General features: G+C 59.6%; 2 protein-coding genes across 4 annotated transcripts; both read right to left on the reverse strand.

The window, feature by feature from the left end:
* Positions 1-1,015: 1,015 nt before the first annotated feature.
* On the reverse strand, positions 1,016-8,492 carry atp6v0a2a (ATPase H+ transporting V0 subunit a2a). Of its 3 annotated transcripts, none has more exons than XM_086151687.1 (20): positions 7,609-8,492; positions 7,055-7,133; positions 6,707-6,804; positions 6,477-6,614; positions 6,213-6,289; positions 5,883-6,009; positions 5,434-5,516; positions 5,265-5,358; positions 4,975-5,187; positions 4,483-4,633; positions 4,248-4,387; positions 4,004-4,161; positions 3,838-3,928; positions 3,642-3,760; positions 3,313-3,523; positions 3,116-3,235; positions 2,895-3,011; positions 2,520-2,664; positions 2,257-2,428; positions 1,016-1,886 (listed from the first exon to the last, which is right to left on the reverse strand). In XM_086151687.1, the coding sequence occupies exons 1-20, from the start codon at positions 7,723-7,725 to the stop codon at positions 1,784-1,786; spliced, it is 2,553 nt and encodes an 850-aa protein (XP_086007813.1). In that variant the 5' UTR covers positions 7,726-8,492; the 3' UTR covers positions 1,016-1,783. The 3 variants fall into 3 exon arrangements, with proteins under 3 accessions (XP_086007813.1, XP_086007811.1, XP_086007814.1); XM_086151685.1 differs by having other exon boundaries at positions 6,213-6,310; XM_086151688.1 differs by having other exon boundaries at positions 2,520-2,637; positions 6,213-6,310; positions 7,609-8,490.
* A 226-nt stretch (positions 8,493-8,718) lies between these two features.
* On the reverse strand, positions 8,719-11,655 carry nfkbil1 (nuclear factor of kappa light polypeptide gene enhancer in B-cells inhibitor-like 1). The gene is made up of 4 exons (XM_086151690.1): positions 11,244-11,655; positions 11,027-11,139; positions 9,968-10,085; positions 8,719-9,880 (listed from the first exon to the last, which is right to left on the reverse strand). The coding sequence occupies exons 1-4, from the start codon at positions 11,515-11,517 to the stop codon at positions 9,309-9,311; spliced, it is 1,077 nt and encodes a 358-aa protein (XP_086007816.1). The 5' UTR covers positions 11,518-11,655; the 3' UTR covers positions 8,719-9,308.
* Positions 11,656-13,531: the final 1,876 nt, after the last annotated feature.

The following is a 13,531-nucleotide window of genomic DNA, read 5'->3' on the forward strand; positions in this document are numbered from 1 at the left end:
CGGGGGCGGGGTGCACGGGCGTGCGGATCTCTGCAACGGTCCGCATGAGAAGAGAGAAGATGTGGAGATGTGGAGACCTTCTGTCACACAAGCGGCGGGGGGGGGGGGGGGGGGGGACTGCACATTACACACACACACACACACACACACACACACACATCTGGAAACATTTGTTGACATCCTCCAGCTGGAAGCCACCTGCGAGGAATGCTGGGCAGCATCATTTTCACCCGTCCATCCGTCCGTGTGTGTGTGTGTGTGTGTGTGTGTGTGTGTGTGTGTGTGTGTGTGCGCATCCCTGTGAAGGTCCAGCCTGAGTCCCGCCTCGTCCGCTGACGGGACCTTGGATGCATCCCCGTCACCCGTGGGTCCGAGGCAGAACACCTGGAGCGGCGGCATGGAGAGAACGGTCTTCTGCAGCTCCAGCTGCCAAAGCTGACCTGGAGCAACCAGGTGTCTCCAGGTTTCTCCTTCCTGGAGGACTGAGGAGGGTTCAGACCTTCTCTACTGCAGTGTGGAGATGACCTCTGCACCTGCAGCACCGTGAGGCCCTGCAGCTGCTCCCTCCTGCAGAGGGGGTTAAAGATGCACGGAGGATCGCTGGGAGCAGCTTTCCACCACCAAATGCAGAAGGACCCCCCCCCACACACACACACACACACACACACACACCTTTGTCCCTCTCCCTTCAGGGAGGAGGTCGCGAAGCATCCAGATCTGGACCACCAGGCTGAGGAACAGCTCCTCCACGCCGCGCCGAGACGGCTCAGCACCACGACCTCTGTGTGACCCTTCACCTGATGATCTTGACCTGCAGGTCCAAAGCAGCTTCATGGACCGCGTTCGCTCCTCAGGATCTCCTGAGCATCGTTCAGTTGTGTGTAGCGTTCTTATTTAATGACTTATTAGTTATTGTCCATCGCCTCACACACATCTATGGCTCTGTATCCGTATCTGAGCCAAAAAATAAAAACCCTCCATCCTGACGTTGAGTCAAAAGCAGAAGGCCTTCGGCTTGCAGTTTAGGAGACCTTTATTGAACACATCCAGAAGGTAAAGTATGAGACTCCTATACAGACGGGTGTAAATAAATAGCATGGTTACATGTCAACGGACGCAGGAAGCCGTATCAGCGGAGAGAAGCTCTAAGACCTCCGTTTTCACTATTTCCAGCAGGTTACAGGGAGGCTTACGTTGAAATCAATGCATTAAATAGTAAATAAGCAAACAACTAACAATCGTGGGCGGCTCCGCTCGGCTTCCCGGCACACCTTCGACAATCGCTTTTGAAAAGTGCCGCTTTTTCATTTTTCAGAGAAAGGTATGCGAGGCAGCGGCGCCGGGGCTCGGGCGCGGTGGCTCGTGGAAGCCGAGCGCTGAGGCGTCGCCACGCCGCGGCCGCCCGCGTCTCTATGGCACTACATCGGCACGACCGGCGCCGAGAAAACTTTCATTTAAATACCGTGTAAATAATGTAAATCTGGTTTACGCAGCACGACGCCGACGGAGTTTGGGCCGGAACAATCGTCGGTGCGAACCAAAAGAGAAGGAGCAGACGGAGGCGTCGGCGGACCGGAGGCCGGGCCGAGCGGCGAGGCGGTCGCCCGGCCCGGCCCGGCCCGGCCCGGCCCGCGGCGCTTTAAAAATCCCCGCCGTGGAAAACCTTGCTACGAGTGTCTTTCCGTGGCCCGGAAGGTGGCCGTGGGTTTTTTTCCCCGCTGGTATCACAGTGTGCGTCGCCCCCCCGTTTCCCTCCCCGGGTCAGAGTTGGACGCTTCCACAACTACAGCAGGCCGTCCTGCTCGAAGGCAGACGGCAGCAGGGAGAAGTCGAACGGGACAAACTTCACGCCGCTCCCGTGGTAGAACTTGTTCTGGAACTCCACCCTGAAACCAAACCACAGGCAGAGGGGAAACTTTCAGCCGACGCTCGCATTCCGAGGCCCGGACGCTCGCCGGCGAGGTGGACAAGGAGACGGAGAAAAGGAAGAAAGATGCGGATCGCGAACAACCACTACGGCTCAGCCGGCGCGCCGCTTTAACGTTGTGAGTGTGATGAGGATTAATAGAACAGCGGCGACGACCCGCGGCAGGGTATCCGGGGCGTCCTAGGAGCTTCTTGTGGAACGCCCGAGGTCTCCTTGCTGTCTGGAGCCCGCAGATCCCTGCAGACGTGAACCTGAGCTTCTCGCCTCGGATGTGAGGATTCACGAGGACTCACGTGACCCGAGTTGAGCGCGGCACGTCCGAGACTCACCAGTGGAGGCGGAGAGCGTGGAGGAAGGCGGACAGGCCCTCCATGACCAGCAGGATGGAGACGGTGAGCGCGGCGAAGAGGCCAAACACGGGGACCAGGAGGACCACGCCCACCCTGGTGGTCAGCCGGAGACCCAGGCGCATCACCATGGCCCACAGGACCTCCGACAGCTCTGCCAGCACAAACCACAGCGGGTCACCCCGACCTTCCGCGCTCCTGCCAGAGGCGGCGGCGGCGGCGCGAAGACGTCGACCTCCACTTACGGGCGTGGGCCAGGCTGAGGGCCCAGAGCCGCAGGTAGGACGCCGTGTTGGAGATGCAGCCCAGGCAGTACTCGATGGTGTGGATGGCCTGGTGCAGCAGCACGTCCGCCAGGTCAAACTGCCGGACAAAGGACGTCAGAACATCCTGCGTGAAAAGGCAGCAGAAGAGCAGACGGTCTGGATTCCAGCGGGTCCAGCGGTGGACCCAGAGACAAAGATCTGCCTTCCAGATGCCTCCTCGTCCCAGACGCCTCCTCGCTTGTGTCCCGCCGGTTTCCATCCCGCGGTGCGGGATGCCGGGTCGGCCGCTCCGGCCGCTAGAATCTGGTCGTCACGTCGGCTGTGGGAGAAGGAAGAACAGCAAACATCTCTGACCTCTTTGGGAAGAGCTTCTCTGCCGGCCGTTTCATCCAGTCCTTCTTCTTCATCGTCCTCGTACGTGGGCGCCGCGGAGCTGTCGTCCTCGCTGGCGTGCCTCACCCTCTCGTACCCCTGACCGCCAAGAAGAGAGCCCGCCGTCAGACGCCGTCAGACGGCGGCGCCACGAGGAGAGCCGGAGCCTCCGGGCGGAGGAGCGGCGGCGACGGAGGACGTACTCTGCGCCTGCGCAGGCCTTTGCCTCCGCGGTGAAGCCAGTACAGGAAGAGAGGTTTCCCAAAGAGCAGCACGGGAACCGACAGCATGGCCACCGCCACCAGGAAGACCTGGAGCCCCGTCTGTGGAAGCCAGAGGAGAAGAGACGCCGGCGGGGTGACGGGGCGACGGGGGGGCGACTCGGTCCGCCGGGACTCACCTGTCCGGGGTAAAGGGCCACGGCGTCCTTCCCCTGCATGACGAACATGTTGATGAAGTGGATGAGGATGCTGGGAGCCAGGCTGGAGTCCCGCGCGCCGAAGGCCAGCCACTTGTAGAAGATCATGAAGACCAGGTAGCCGAAGAGACAGAGCAGGAAGAGCAGCTCGGGGACAAACAGCAGGTAGACATTACTTTTCTGTCGGAAGTGCCTGCGGGGGGAGGGGGAGGAAAACGTTTGCATCCAGAGGAAGAGCTCCTCGTCCTCAGGACGCCGCCCTCGGATCGGCGAGGACAGACAGCGAAAGACGGCGAGGTCACGCCACTCACAGGTGGTTGAAGATGCTCAGCACCACCCCGAAGCTCATGTGGACGACGCCGACGATGACGGACATCTTCATCTTGTAGGAGTTCAGGAAGGACAGCCGGTTCGCCGCCATGTTCCAGATCTGCAGCCGTGAACAAGCGGCCGGTGACAAAGATGCCGCGGCGGTGGCCTGACGGCGGCCGCCGGGCATCTACTCACGGGGTCGATGCCGAGCGGGTACGGGCCGGTGAAGACCCCGCTGACGTTGGGGTCCAAAGTGAGCAGAGCGTTCGTCCGCAGGGTCTTGTTCCTGGGGGGACATCAGGTTAGAAACCCAACACGCCAACGAAGCGCTCGTCAGACGCCGTCTCTCCTGGAAACCTACGTCCACTGCTGGCTGGAGAACATGGGCTTGATGTTCCAGCCGGAGCCAAAGATGTTGAGGGATTTGGAGAAGCAGTCGTTGTAGATGAGGCCGGTGTAGACGGAGAAGAGCCCCATCATCAGGATGATGTAGCGCCCGCTGAAGAACGTCGCCCAAATCTGATGAGGAACCACACGCAGAACCTTCAGCCGTGGGGGGAACCTTCTCCATCAGCGGGCTCTGAGCGCCAGGAGCCCACGCCCACCTCGTTGCCGGAGCGTTTCTTCTTCTGCTTCTTCTCCGTCAGCACCATCCAGAGCGCGAACAGGCTCATGACCGTCCCGTGGCCCAGGTCCCCGAACATCACGGCGAACAGGAAGGGGAAGGTGATGATGGTGTACGGGGCTACCAGAGGGACAGCAGGGACGCCGGTCCTGAGAAGATGCTATCTCACACACACACACACACACACACACACACACACGGTGGGCGGGCCTTACCTGGGCTGACCTCCCGGTAGTCCCCCACGCCGTACGCCTCCACGATGCTCTGAAAGCCGGAGGTGAACTTGTTGGTCCTCACCAGGGTGGGCGGAGTGTCGGCGCTCGGGATGCGGTTCACGAAGGACGGGACGGTGGCGTCGCCTTTTCTCTGCAGGAGAAGGAACACTGAGGTTACGCCGAGGTCACGTGGACCTCACCCGCCTCCTCCGGCGGCCCCGGCCTCGCTCATCCTTCATCCTGCAGCATTTCTTGTGAATATTGCGCCCCGTCTCCTGCGCTAGCGAGTATTAGCATGTAGCCGGTGTGGCGGTGACAGCCGCCCCGTCCCTCCCCTCCCCGACCATCACTCCTTCTATCTTCTGTCCTTCTTGTTCTTCGCTCTCTCCTTCCAGAAGGTCGTCCACGTGACGTCTCCGGGTGCTCGCTCCCGGTGGACCGCCGCGCTCGCCAGACATTACCCAGTGGGCCGGGCGTCCGTGCGGTTCTCACCGAGCCCTCCTCCAGCGCCCCCCGCAGGTTGGCCAGGTCGCTGACGGGGCACCACACCTCGGCGATCAGACACTTGTTGGTGACGTCGAAGCTGCAGAGGTTGAGGATGTGGTAGATGGCCTTCATCTTCTTCACCTGCACCACCCACGTGTACGCCGACTCGGAGGCCTTCTGGAGCACCTGCCTCAGGTAGTCCTCAGTGCGGTGCAGCACCTGCAGGGAGACACCGCCGCCCTTAGAGGACGTCTGTCCACCTTCCACGAGGAGCCCGAGGGTCCGACTCGTCCTACGTTGTTGAGATCCTGGATGCGCGTCCTGAGGCTGTCCAGCACGTCCGCCCTCTCCTCGTCGTTCTCGGGGTGCGGGTAGAGGTGGCAGTGGTAGCTGTGGAGGACAGAGGCAGCGTCGGGATGGCGCGCAGGAGGATGTCTGGAGGTCAGAGACGGTCGCCTGACTCACCAGTCGCAGATTTTCTGGACTTTCTGTCCGATCTGGTCGCCCCAGAAGGAGATGAGGAACACGACGCTTTTGCCGATCTCCCCCTGAAAACCACACACAGCGGCGTCAGCAGATGCAGGGGACCTTCTGGTCCTTCAACCACGTCTCCTTGGACGTCTGCGGGGCGACGGAAAGGCCCCGGAGAGCCGAGCGTTGGGCCTCTGTGGATAAAGGTCACCGCGAGCCTCCAAAGGGCACGGAGAAGACCTCCGGCGGGGTGAAGGATCGGCACGGAGACGGTCTGATCTTTCTACGCTCGCTTCGCTCTCCGTGAAGAGAACCCGGAAACGTAAAGCAACGACCGATCGTTTCCCGAAGCGTCGGGACCGAAGGCGCGGAGCCGCCCGAGGCTCCGACTCTTCCCCGTCCGACCGTCTCCGTCACCCGCGTCCTTCGACGTCGCGACTCACCGTGTCGAAGTCGGCCAGGTTCTCGTCCACCTCGGCGTAGCTGAGGATGGTGTAGCCTTTGCAGACTCTCCACAGCATCCTCTCGAAGGCCTCCACCTTCACCCGCTGGATGAGGCCGGAGACGAACCTGGGAAGAGGAGGGACGCGTGGGCTCAGAACCAGAGTCGGGGAGGAAATGGGGAAACCGAAAGAAACGGGAACTCGGCGCCACGAGCGGACGGAGGAGAACCGGAAGGCGGTTTGGAGATGGAAGGTTTGATTTTGCCGGGACGGCCCGGTTCTGGGAGGAGGTCCGTGGGACCGAGAGGAGGACGTGAAGGACAGACCCACCCCAGCTTGGCTCCCAGCCTCTGCATGCCGGTGCAGCCCGTCACCGAGTCCGTCTCCATGGTGGGGAACTCTTCATACTGGGGACCAAGAGCCTCATGCTAGTGAGAAGGAACAGGTTTCACTCAGGACTGCTCACGTGCACGGAGAGGAACATCATGTGGAGTAACACCGCCAGGTCCAGGTTCCATGGGAACCAGACCCCGTGCAGGTGGCAAAAGTGTGTGTGTGTGTGTGTGTGGGGGGGGGCAATAGTGGCACACTCACTCTGGAGCGGCTGTGGATGAAGGTGCGTGTGATCCTCAGCATGTGTGTGTACTCGGTGAGCTCCAGCAGGTTCCTGCGGAGCTTCTCCTTGTTCCTCGCCACCTCGCTGAGCTCCATCTCCAGCCGCTGGAGCTGCTCCTGAGCGCAACAGACGGGGATTCACACCGAGCACGTCTGCGTGTGCATGTGCGTGTGTGTGTGTGTGTGTGTGTGTGTGAGAGATCGCTCACCATGATCTCCAGGACCTGTCTGGGCGGGGGGGCCAGCGGACCTTCATCTTCCTCAGGAACAGCGATGTTGGCCTTCTGGATCTCCCTCAGGAGGAAACCTGCCCACAACAACCACAGCGTTACTCCAGGAGAAGCTTCACGAGGCCTTCACGTCCATCTTCATCCTCTGGACGTGCCAGAGGAGACCCAGGTGGCGTCTGGACCGCAGATCTCCAGCATTAGCTTCCGTTTATCACAAGCCCGTCAGATGTTCTCCGGCCGTCCCTCGGTTCCTGTCCCGCCCAGGATCTGCTCCCGGGTCTCATCAGACTGAAGGTCCTAATATGGAGAACCCCCCCCCCCCCTTACCCAGGATCCTCTCCATCTCCTCGCACCTCTTGATCTCGCTGACGAAGCGGCGCTGGAAGGAGCTGACGCTGGGGTTGAGCTGGAGAGCAGAGGGGCTACTATCAGGTCAGGTGCCCTCAGCCAAGATGGAGGCTCCTGCCCCACACGTGCACGGACACACACACACACACACACACACACACACACACACGCCCCTGGAGACCCAGACCTCCAGGAGATCCAGATCTGCAGGAGCCCTGGACCTGCAGGAGATCCAGATCTGCAGGGAGATCGGACCTCCAGGAGATGCAGACCGGCAGGAATCAAGACCTCCAGGAGATCCAGACCAGTGGGAGATCCAGACCTGAAGGAACTCTGGAATTCCAGGAAATACAGACCTCCAGGAGACCCGGACCTCCAGGAGATCCAGACCCGCAGGAGATCCAAACCCGCAGGAGATCCGGACCTCCGGGAGATGCAGACCGGCAGGACATCCAGACCTGAAGGAACCCTGGACTTCCAGGAGATCCAGACCGGCGGGGACGCAGACGTGCACGCGCGGCGTGTGTACTCACGTCCCGGAACTCGACCAGGCCCATCTCCCCCAGCTGGCTGATGCAGTCGTACTCGGAGCCGGACTGCAGGAAGAGCTGCGCGAGGCACATCTCCTCGCTCCGGAACACCATCTTCATCCCCGCACTCGCACTCGCACACGCACACGCACACGCACGCCTGTCCTCCGTCCGCGGCCTCAGCCGCCGAGCCCAGCCGCCAAAGAGCCGCAGCCCGCGGGCATCGCCGGCCCCGCCGCCGGTGGCCGCTCGCCGGTCTTCGCCGCAGCCGCTACTCCGGTCGAGCGGACGGTCGCGTGGGCGTGGGCGTGGGTGTGGGCCGCGGGGGGAAGATCCTCATCGTCCGCCGGACAAAGAGCCACTGAGCCCGCGGACCGGAGAGCCGCACCGGGCCGTCATCCCGCGGCCTCCGCGCCGCAGACACCTGCCCACCGGAACATGGTGACCGGATTAGCACCGGAGCTCCACGGACGGACGGACGGACGAGATCCACGGGAGCCACGGGCTGGGTGGGTGAGTGGGTGGGTGAGTGGGGGAGCGGGAAACGAGCACGAAAGAAAGGAACGGGCGGAAACGAACGGCGGCCTTTATTCTCACGGCGACCGGCGTTTGACACGGATTGCGTGTCCGGGTTGCCAGATCCGCCCGGGAACCCACGCGGCCGCGCGCACGGAGACGTGATCGCCCGCGGACCCGCACGGCCCGAAAACACGCGGACACCGGCGGCACCACGGACGATTCGTGGCGGAATCCGGACCCACGGAGTCCGACCCGCAGGACCCGGGACGCGACAGGTGACCCGGTGCGGGGCGCCGGGTCGGACCGGCTCTCCTCGAGCTCCGAGTCTCACCGATCAGCTCCGTGTCTGCGGGGACTCTCCACGCGTTACCGTGCGGGGTGTGCGTGACTGGAGGGGGGGATCCCCACCAACCTGGCAACCGCGGCTGGCGGCGGCCCGACCATCTGCCGGCGCTTTGTGTCGAGGCTCACACACACACACACACACACACACACACACACACACACACACACACACACACACACACACACACACACACACACACACACACACACACACACACACACACACACACACACACACACACACACAGATGAACACCACGGATTTATTGAGCCGAGCAGGAGCAACACAACTCATCGACATCCAGAAGATAACACAGGAGAAGGTGAGGAGGTTCTCCTCAGGTCCAGATCTGCTGCTCCCACACCACAGCTCAGCTGGACAACTCTGTGAAACCTGACTCCACCGAGACCTTCTGTGTTTAGGAGGCCTCCAATAATGGAGTGATCAGGTGAAGAATGAAGAGATGTAGAGGATCAGCGCAGGAACCGGGCCTTTTTATGTCTGAATAAACCCTGAGGAGACCTCAGCTGCAGAAGCAGTGGAACACCGGAGACGAACGCCGCCTCGGAGGGCCGCTCACCGGACACGCTGCCGAGATGCTCCTGAAGAACGTCACAGAAAACATTTCTCCGCATCACTCGAGAAAAACACGTGAGCGTTCCTGCTCGCGGTCGGCCGATGACCATCACACCTCGTCCCGTCACACGAGGAGGACCAGGCGTGTTTGGAGGGGCGACTAGGAGGCCGGCAGACGGACGCTTTGTTACTGTTTTGGGGCTTCTGGTCCACCACAAGCTATCAGACACCTCAGGAGAGAGTGTGTGTGTGTGTGTGTGTGTCAGGTCCTGAGACTCTGAGCCAGTGCGTTGAGCTCCTGGGACAGGGCGGTGACCGTGTCCAGGATCTTCTGCCGGTCCTGGTCCCGCAGCCTTGCTCCGCAGCGCTGGGCGAACTTGTCCGGGTGCCAGAGCGCCTGCTGCTTGCGCAGGGCTCTGCGGAAGGCGGGCGGGTCTTTGCGGTCCACGCCGTGCAGCATCACGTCCACCATCTCCTTGACGTTGCCGCGCGGCGCCGGCCAAGGGATGTCGCGGTAGCTTAGCTCTGCGTCGCCGGCGCCGAAAGCCGCCGCGCACTTCTCGTCGTAGCGCCTCTTCTTGCCCCGCCGGGTCTCCTCCTCCTTGCGGGCGGCGCGCTGCAGATACTCCTGATGTTCTCGCTGCAGCTTCTCCTGCAGATCCTTGTAGCTCTGCTCCTCTCGCGCCCTCTCCTCCTCGCTCTTCCTCTTCTTCCCTCCGGACGCCGCCAGTCTCTGAGCTTCCGCGTTCTTATTGTGGTAATATTCTCTTCTGATGCGATCCGCCCAGTCGCCGTAGTCTTCCTCGTCTTCATCGACGGGGAGGAAATCATCGTCTGTGACAGACGGCGGGAAGCGAGGCGTGAGCGAGGAGGCCGGAGCCGGCGTCCACGGTTTCATTTTTAAATGATCTAAATACTTACGGTCGTAAACTCCGAAGGTTTCATAGAACTCGTCTTCGCATTCGCCGAAGAGCTTCTCCGTCCACTCCCTCTCGGCCTCCGTTTCAGAGCGGCGCCGCCGGCTCGTCTCCGCGGCAACCTGTCGACCGCCGATCACAAATGGAGAGATCGTGATTACCGGGCTTCGTCCGAGCACTTCTTCGCTTTCCGTCTCCTCTTCCAGGGCTCGTTGCCAACACAACCACCCCGCGACCTCACGGGTTGCCGTTTGAAGGCCAAGCAGGAGAGCTGAGCTGAAAGACGGGGGGAAGGTCTAACACGTACTTTACTCCTACAACTCACACCTCCCTGTGCTTTCTACCCGGACTGTGTAAAGGTGACGGCCGTGCAAGGAGTTTAGTTTGCGCGCACGCCTGCTGCTTCCGGGACGACCGCAGAGTCTGTCAAAGTCTAACCCACCCGGAGAAACAGAAGCAAGTGGCCTTAGAATTTGTCCGAACTCAACCCCCGCATCATTTGAGTGATGGACGCTCTGCGTGTGGAGACACGCCGATCTCCAGCTCTCACCGCACTTGAATAAGGGCCGCTATTAGTCAGCGTCAGCTTTATCTACGAGCACGTTCTGGGGCGGCGCCGCAGGACGCCGAGGAATCACCTTTGGAAGCGAACGCTCCCGGTTGGATTCCCGGCTCCTCCTAGCGTGTCCGAGTGTTGTTGAGCGACACGCCGAAGCCCTGCCTGCTCCCCTCGGCCTCCCGCTCATGGTTCACCCCGATGGCTTCATGGCAGAGAACCAAAGTTATCCCCACGGGGATTAATAAAGGATAAATGATTGTTATTATTGTTCAAATCGTTCCTATTCATTTGAACGTGCTTTTTAAAGCTGACGTTGACTTTTGGGGTTTGGACTCATGGCAGGAGCAGGGTGATGACTAAAGTATCCAGAAGGCCTGCTAGGAAGCCTTCCGGCCGCCTTCTCCGATGAGGCGTCTGCTCAACAAGCTTCTGCACCGAAGGAAACCCCGGCGGCTTCCCGCAGGCCCGGTTCTTATGGTGCTGATGAGTAAGGATCCAGCTCGCCTCGGTGCGCTGCATCCAGCCGAGCAGGTCCTGCGGAGACACCCCGGCGCTGTTCACGGCCTCCATGGCCTCCGGGCGGCTCCTCCGCAGGGGAACCACCAGGTCGTCGTAAGCTGGCGGGGGAGGCGGAGTTAGCCACGAAAACAACAACAACAACAACAACAACAACAACAGAGATGCTATCTATCACGGCCTTGTAAATAACTGCGGCGCTCACCGCTCTTGCCGGTTTTTAGGGCTCTATTGGCGGCGACGTGCAGCGCGGTGTCGCCCCTGCGGTCCCTCCGGAGGACATCGGCTCCGTGTTCCAGCAGCAGCCGCAGCGCGGCGTCGTCTCCCAGGCAGCAGGCGAGGTGCAGCGGGCTCCTGCGCCTTCGGCCCCGGGAGAAGTTTACGTCCAGATCCCGGTGCTTCCGCAGCAACGACTTCAGCTTCAGCGGGCTGCCCTCCTCTACGTACCGCCAGAGCCGCTTCTGTTTATGGGACACCATGCCGCCGGGGACCGCACCTCCCTGGCCGGCCGTTCTCTCCCAGGGGCCTCGGAGCCGGTGCTAGCAATGGCGCCGGTGCTAGCATTAGCGCCTTAGCCTCCGCTTCTGTCTTCTTCGATGGCCTTATATCGGTCGTTGAACAACGAGGCCGGGGTCGCAGCGCCACCTAGTGGTCGGAGGTCTACATTGCAACACCCTGCCTTCTTTTTATAGGAACGCAGGTCTGTTTCCAAGCAACAGCCGCCGGTAAAAAAAGCTCAATTTTTTTAATCATTCATTCATTCATTCATTCATTCGTTTATTTATTTATTCCATCTTTTGAATCTAATGGTGCTTCAAATACAGATCGCCATTATTTGCGCCATTCTGTTTGTCAGTCCATAACTGGCCGATTTCAGGTTTACAATGTCACCCAGTTGTTGTTTTTTTTTTTACTTTTTGGTAATTTCTCTTATCACGTCAACACCCTCGATGGTACACTCGTGCTTTTTAGTGATAGTTTGTGAAAGTTAACTGGGGGATATCTAATATGTGTGGTAGTTCATGGGCCTGTACTTAGCTCACTCTGTGTTACTGTGTGGTGGCTTTTAACATTTACTGTCCTATTTTCCATCATTGAATTAAACCCTAACCCTTACCCACGCTCAAGGTGTTCATGTAACGGTTTCAGTGAAGGAAAATTAGCTTCAGGGATTAAAGAGGGGAAATAGTAATAATAATAGTGGTCATCATAAAAACAACCAACGCGCCACTTCCGTGCGCCGCCACTCGATGTCACTATTACACTAAGACCGGAATCAACTGTCAAACACATACACACACACACGAACACACACACACGAATACACACACACGAACACACACACACGAACACGTACACAAACGCGCGCGCGCACACACGTACACACACACACACACACACGTGTGCACACACACGCGCACACACGGAAGCCCATTGTATCATCCCTGATCCAGTTCTGTTTCAAATGGCTTGAAGAATGCATGTGTGCTCCTGGACGACTCATGGGTCGCCTCAATCAGCATTCACAAGTCCTTCCTGCGAGCCCCCCCTTTTTGTGGGTTTCTGTTCCTCACCATCCATCCAAACCACCACCTGTCAGGAAGCCGTCATGTCAAGAAGTCATTTGTGGGCTTCTGTGAGGCTACAAATGTCAATGTTAAACATTCTTCACCCCCCCATTCCCACCCCGAGTATCTGGACCATCAACAGGAAACCTACATTCTTGTGATGTGGCCACTGACCTCCTGCTCCTCGACGCCGGACTAAACCGGGCCCTGCACTTTGTCCGTTAACGGCCACATACAGAGTTGTAATTGAAGTTTGGAGGAACGTTCACCCTTTCATACCTTCATCCGGCCTCCCTCTGCCAGGGAGAAGATGTGGACACACAAAGTCTGGAAGACAGAAAACCTGCAAGAAGTCACCTTGAACGCTGAAGAGAGTCTGTAAAGATTGAAGAGAGAAACCAAACAACATGCTGGAAAGAGAAAGACAATATCTAGCTTTGTTAAAATGACATTCATTCATTCATTCACTCACTCACTCACTCACTCACTCACTCACTCACTCACTCACTCACTCATTCGGCGCTGCTCCTGCGCTCAGACCCGGTGGAGTGATCCCCGCTGTGATTGGCTGAGAGGCGGGTTCACCCTGGACCAATCACTGGGACACATACTGAGAGGCCAACACGAATCCATTTGTTCCATCGAGAAACCTCCAACCATCGGCCCTCTCACTCCCATGTCTGGACCTCGCAGGGTCTCCATGAAGCTGCGAGTGTTTGAACAGGGGAGGAACCAGGAGACCCGCGAGGAACCCCTTGCAGATACGGAGGCAACACGGAGACGCCACACCGTTGGGAATCCGCCCGGGGACCTTCTGGCTCTGGGTGGAGGTTCTTCCCCGGCTCCGTCGAGCTGCCGTGACTCAAAGATGGAGAGAACATCCAAACGCAGGGATGGTAAATAAAGACTGAAGAGCGACGGGATC

This window comes from Fistularia commersonii, chromosome 9, assembly GCF_037954325.1.
Source record: "Fistularia commersonii isolate RoL2024-O1a breed Wild chromosome 9, RoL_Fcom_v1.0, whole genome shotgun sequence".
Classification (NCBI taxonomy): Eukaryota; Metazoa; Chordata; class Actinopteri; order Syngnathiformes; family Fistulariidae; genus Fistularia; species Fistularia commersonii.

Bases quoted from the DNA above. Each gene is read 5' to 3' on its own strand.
- atp6v0a2a (XM_086151685.1), bottom strand. From the start codon at position 7,725: ATGAAGATGGTGTTCCGGAGCGAGGAGATGTGCCTCGCGCAGCTCTTC. The intron at 4,162-4,247 runs GTGGGCGTGGGC...GTTCCTCATCAG, and splicing joins AGAAACGCTCCGGCAACGAG to ATTTGGGCGACGTTCTTCAG. The intron at 3,761-3,837 runs GTGAGTAGATGC...TCACGGCTGCAG, and splicing joins ACCCGCTCGGCATCGACCCC to ATCTGGAACATGGCGGCGAA.
- nfkbil1 (XM_086151690.1), bottom strand. From the start codon at position 11,517: ATGGTGTCCCATAAACAGAAGCGGCTCTGGCGGTACGTAGAGGAGGGC. The intron at 11,140-11,243 runs GTGAGCGCCGCA...CTCCCCCGCCAG, and splicing joins CCTAAAAACCGGCAAGAGCG to CTTACGACGACCTGGTGGTT. The intron at 10,086-11,026 runs GCGAGCTGGATC...GGCGGTCGACAG, and splicing joins GCTGGATGCAGCGCACCGAG to GTTGCCGCGGAGACGAGCCG.